We start from the raw sequence: 5709 nt of genomic DNA, 5'->3' as shown, positions 1-5709 counted from the left end.
TATGAAATCAGAAGAGTGAACGACTTCGATATTGGGGGAAAAAAGAAACTATCTCTTCCGCTTACTCCTTGCAAACCTGGAGGATTCACCCATTGTTTCCAATTGTTCCAGCTCGCCCTGCATCCATCATATCACAATCAATCTTCTTCAGGTAACAAAACCTCGCTAAAAATGGATAATAGACCAAAGAAGGGAACAGAGAGAGAGAGAGAGACGGGTTAACCTCAATTATATTGATTTCGTTATTGAGCTGGGAAATGGCAGCTTGCAACCTATGCTTGCCGACGAAGGCTGGCAGTGACTCGGCTCCTCTTGGCTGAGTACTGGTTGTTGCAGCCTGTTGTCGGTAATTATCTGTAATTCCTCCATTTTCTGCTTTCGATCCTTCTGCAAGTGGCTGCACAATCCCATCGTCCATGGCTCAGCTTCAATTCCGTGATCAAATCCTCAAAGAAACTTACAAACCCATCAAGCTATAATAAGCATTTAACATTCAGAATCATCATCAGAAGAAGAAAGGAGGAACATGGCCAAAAGTGGGAGTGGACCAGAAGATATAATATAACGAAATGATGGAGGCAGAAGGGGGAAGAAGTAAAAGGAGGGGTCCGGTGATGACAATGAGGCGTGAAGAGTGGAATATAGGAAGTAGTAAATTGTGGGTTTTGTGCTGAAAGATTCCCAGTGAGAGAGAGAGGAGGAGGGATTGGGATTGGTTGGTCAAAAAGAAGAAAATGGGCAGTAAGATGTGGACAGTGGACAGCAAGCAATTGCCAGCCACAGCAGCGACAAGGACGCGGCAAGGCAAGTTTTAGGGAATGTGAGTCCCTAGTTTACACGTATTTAGGTATTGAACAATCCATTTCTTTGAAAAGTATTAATGGATGTCCTCGTTGGATAGATGGGCAGTTGTAAATTTTTGTCAATTTCGTCAAATGGTAAAGATTAAAAATAATAATTTAGATTTGATTTTTAATATAAAAGATTTATTTACAAAGGTGTTTTTAATTTTTTATATGCGATAAATAAATAAATTTGAGTCAACGAATATAAATTTTCTTTCCCGACAAACTTAGAAATAAAAATTATATTATCAACTCCCAGATTCTTTACATGGATAGACTTTTATGGGGAAGAGAGAAAGGTGAGGTGAGGTTAATCTCATTTTCATTAAACGACAGAAAACCTGCTTTCATGATCCTAGTCTCGCTCCTACTTTGCATCCATGTCTTGGGAATAGTTTTTTTAGTAGTTTTTTGGCAAAATTTGTCTGTTGAATTAGTGCTTTTATTATTGATAAGTCAATAGGAGGTGGATTGGTGATTAAAAGATATAGATGTTATTCTAGATGTTAACAAAATAAAATATAGCCGACTATATGAATTCATCGTTAACTTAAATAAGAGTCTAAAATGGCAGCTCTATAATTATTTTCCTTTCAAAGTAATCAAAAAAAAAAAAGAAGAACAGATAAACATCATTCTTTTCTTTTTATTGTTTTTTCGGACCAAGATCATTTTGCATATCTCAACCAGAGTGTCTATGACGTACGTAAATTGGTCTTTTTCATTTTTTTTGTTTCATTTTTCCGTAACCTTACAATCTCCCATTTGGGCTACGTCCTTTAACTCCAAGCCCAATGGATCACAAAACAAAGCCCAATATAGCTCCAGATCCATACACTACATTAATTTGCAGTGCCCCATTTCCTCCAGGTGGAGCTGAGGTGGGGGGGGGGTGCGAAACTAGAATGTTTACAAAAATGGCAGCGGCTCCGAAGATAACGGTTGCCGCTAAATTCGTATGCCGCCTCCGAGATATTACTGTTCGTACCACCAATTCTTATCCTTCTGTCACTGTTTCTCCTAGCATCTCGCTGAGGTCCATTACTAGTACTAGTACTTCCCATAAGAAGAAGAAGAAGAAGAACCAGAAGTTAGCGCCGGTGGTTGCGGCACAGAAATCGGCGGCGGCGGGTTTGGTGAAGGAAAAGAGGAGGACGCGTTCTGACAAGGAATTCGACAAGGAATCGATTCTGCGATATGGAGATAACCCCTCTCATATTCCTGTGATGCTCGCTGAAGTGCTGGACGTCTTCTCATCTACTTGTTGGAGACCTTTACACTCTTTTGTCGATTGCACGCTCGGAGCCGGTGGCCATTCCTCTGCTGTTAGTCATTCATTCTCCCTTCACTTTCCCGCCGTCAAATGTTTTCTGTTTGCTGTGAATTAATTGGAAATCTGATTGTGTCTACACTAGTCATGCACGGTCTATTTGGGTGCTTGGACCTGTGGTATTATGATTTTGTTGCTAATGTAGTTTGAGTTTCTCGAACTGGAAGAGTTTGGCTTTGCTAATTTTCTGTACTCATTGAAAACAACAGATAATTAATGCTCATCCAGAGTTGAAGTTTTTTGTTGGCATGGACGTAGATCCTGTGGCACATGAGAAGGCTCAAAAACGAATTAATTCCGTCTTGCATTCTGACTCAGACTCTGGTAAATCTGCTTTTGACCTGAAAGTGTACCACTCGTTAAAAAATTTTCGACATATCAAGTCTGCACTAAGTGAAACTGGCGAGGAACGCTTGGACCGTGGAGTTGATGGCATTTTGATGGACTTGGGAATGTCATCCATGCAGGTTAACTTCTATACTTATCTCACCAGACTTCTTACCATGTTTTTGTTCTAGTATTTCTTTTCTACTCTTTATTTTCCGGGTGCTGTAGAGGGGGGTAGATAAGTATTGTATTAGCCGGTTGTAGCAATGCATAGTGGCTATATTAGCGAAATCCACGTCTTTATTGGTACTGCTACATCAGTTTCCTATTCCTACAACTTTGTCGTTAGAGTATGGCAGCAAGATTAGCAACTGAATATTTGGATCAAGGCATGATTTGTGTGAATTGTTTCATGCTTTTTTCTTTTTAATATTATTGTTGTTTCTGTTTTTCATTATAGGTGGACAATCCTCAGAGAGGATTCAGCGTGCTAAGTGCTGGACCACTTGACATGCGGATGGACCCTCAGGTATAATCACGGATAATTTTGGAGTTCAATGTTATATCTTTACTGCTGATTTTTGGCTTGAGTGGTAATTTATTTTTATTAGAGTACATCTATACGTGCAAATGGATGAATTAAAAGTACGGAAATGGCATTCTTGTTTGACATTTTCCTAGAATACCTTTGTTAATCATGAATATTAGCTAGAACTACTATTTGATAAAATCTTTAACATGTGCAACTACTATAAGGATTATTTAGAAAAAAATGGATAAATATGATAGACAAAGTGGATTGGGGTCTTATATTTAGATCCAAATTAAAAGTCAAACTAGCGCTTATATTAAGGATTGGAAGTAGTAGTTATCACTATTAGAGAATAAGTGAAACTGACTTGTTTCTTGCCTTATTCTTCTCCTCTTGTGGTTAAAATATTTCACTATCAATTTAACTGATAATAGCTCATGCACTGTGCTTTATTAAAGGAGTGCGTCTCGGCCAAAGGTCAATGGGCAAAGATGGAATATCTCTTATATTAGGGACTTAAGGTAGTATCTAGTTATTCAAACCTCAGAAAGGACATTGAAGTAGTGTGTTTTGTGAGACATTTGAGATTGAGAATTATTCAGATGGGCCAACTTAATCCATATGGCTTTTTCTTGGGAATAAATGTTATAGATGTTTACCAATGGGGTTGAGTTTAGTGAAAGGAGCTAATTCCTCACAACATGGCAAACAAAACTTCTAATTCTGGTTGGGAAAATTTCCCGATAGTGCCTTGAACATTATCCCCTTCAAATTTCAATAAGAGGATACTTATGCCTAGCCAAAAAAAAAAAAAAAAGAACTATAGATGTATGGCTTTACTAGTTACCTGGGGATCTATTTGAGGCTTTTCTCTGTTGCAAAATCCTCTTTGCTGGTCTTGTTTTCTGTTTTCTTTTTGGCCCGCTAAAATGCTGTCAGTGTTAATTCACTCAGAGATTGCAAAGTTTGCTTTGGGAATCATGTTTCTGTTGCTTGGTTGCTTCATTATCATTCTTAATTTTTCATTCCCATTTGAACTGATGGGCAGGCCAATGACAGGCAAGTCTTCAAGCCGAAGACATATTAAATTCCTGGCCATCTACTGAAGTGGGCCGTATACTGCGAGAATATGGGGAAGAAAGCAATTGGCGAAATTTGCAAAATAAGATTGTTGAAGCCCGATTACATGGTGGATTGCATTCTACCAGTGATTTGGTAGATCTTATTAAGCGCATGTCTCATCCAATGAAAGGTAGGTCCTTATGCAGTTCTATTTTTCTATTTGTAGAACCATGTGTTCCATTGTTTTTCTTAATGCTTGTGTTCCATTAATTAATTAATTAGGAGGTATGTATTATTGTCTGTTCTTGGGACGATGAAAACAGTTAGTAGCTATACATTGCTACTTCTCTTGTCAACTTCACGAGATCTTTCCATATGTAGATTCATTCATACATTCAGTTTGCACTTTGCGGACAATTTATTAGTGTTCTCATGGCAAACACTGATGTGTTTGAATGTAATGAATAGGTGGAAGACAAGGTTGGATAAAGACAGCAACCCGGGTATTTCAAGCTCTGAGAATCGCGGTTAACGACGAACTGAACACCCTGAAAGATTCCCTAAATTCTTGCTTTGAATGCCTCGCACCTGGAGGTAGGCTTGCAGTCATATCTTTCCACAGTCTGGAGGACAGAATTGTGAAGCAAACGTTTCTTGATATTATTAAAGAGAAGGCCAATGATATAGACGAAGGGGAGAACAACAACAATGATTCAAGAGGCATCAGAAGTAAGATTGAAGAGAATGAAACATGGATAAGGCATACAGTACATGGATCAAAGGGAACAATTTTAACGAAAAGGCCAATCACGCCATCGGGAGAGGAAGAAAAATTGAACCGCCGAAGCAGGAGTGCCAAGCTCAGGGTAATTCAGAAGCTCTGAGGAAAATGTGACAAATTGTAATTGTATTTATAAATGCTTCTTTCATATTGATTTTTATATACCATCCTCAGCGGCATATATGCATCCCGAGAAGCTATTCCTAAAACTATTAAAGTATTTCTATTGGAATCAACACAGAAGTATCAGATTGGATGCATTCAATTTGAATCTCTTTCACACCTCTCTTTTTAATTTTGTTGTAAATTAATAAATAAATTGTTTTAAAAAATATACTCTGTTATAATTATGCATATACTACCTCCAGTCCTTAATATGAGACTTTTTTTTGTTTTTATTTTGATCTCAAATATAAGATTTCAATCCAGTTTGTCTCTCGTATTTATGTATTTTTTGTCAAGATAATTCTTCTAACAATAATAGTTCTAGCCAATACATTTAATTAGTAAGGATATTTTAAGAAAGACAACACTTATTTATTACAAATAACCAACTTAACTTATTTTTTAAATTTTTTTTTAAATTAGTTAATTAATTCTTACTAGAAGTATTTCAAAACACACCTTGACGTTTGAAATTTATATCTTTAAATCTCTCACAAATCCCTCGCTGTAACTGTTTGCTGGGGAAGAAACAAGATAAGCTGGAAATCCATTTAGTATTTATTTGGAGCCTTTTATTTTTAATTGCAATTTTGCCCGTCTCATGCACTGTAACATCGTTGGCAAAAAGAAATCAAAATGAACGATTTAAATTTATAGAATTACAAAG

The 5709-nt window shown here is 37.1% G+C and overlaps 2 protein-coding genes across 2 annotated transcripts; one reads left to right on the top strand and one right to left on the bottom strand.

Annotated features, from left to right (window-relative positions):
* Window positions 1–76: 76 nt before the first annotated feature.
* LOC114735788 (guanine nucleotide-binding protein subunit gamma 2) lies at window positions 77–694 on the bottom strand (the record flags this gene model as incomplete). Its single annotated transcript, XM_028923541.1, is given in 2 exon segments — window positions 77–117; window positions 224–694. Coding segments are annotated over 2 exon segments (236 nt in total), but the record flags the coding sequence as incomplete, so codon positions are not given.
* A 1046-nt stretch (window positions 695–1740) lies between these two features.
* LOC114735777 (ribosomal RNA small subunit methyltransferase H) lies at window positions 1741–5163 on the top strand. The gene is made up of 5 exons (XM_028923531.1): window positions 1741–2170; window positions 2385–2642; window positions 2963–3031; window positions 4094–4286; window positions 4565–5163. The coding sequence occupies exons 1-5, from the start codon at window positions 1751–1753 to the stop codon at window positions 4978–4980; spliced, it is 1356 nt and encodes a 451-aa protein (XP_028779364.1). The 5' UTR covers window positions 1741–1750; the 3' UTR covers window positions 4981–5163.
* Window positions 5164–5709: the final 546 nt, after the last annotated feature.

This window comes from Neltuma alba, unplaced genomic scaffold (assembly GCF_004799145.2).
Source record: "Neltuma alba isolate B1F8T4 unplaced genomic scaffold, ASM479914v2 tig00013251_pilon, whole genome shotgun sequence".
Taxonomy (NCBI): domain Eukaryota; kingdom Viridiplantae; phylum Streptophyta; class Magnoliopsida; order Fabales; family Fabaceae; genus Neltuma; species Neltuma alba.
Note: the sequence above shows the minus strand (reverse complement) of the source record. Positions and strands in the feature narration are given on the sequence as shown.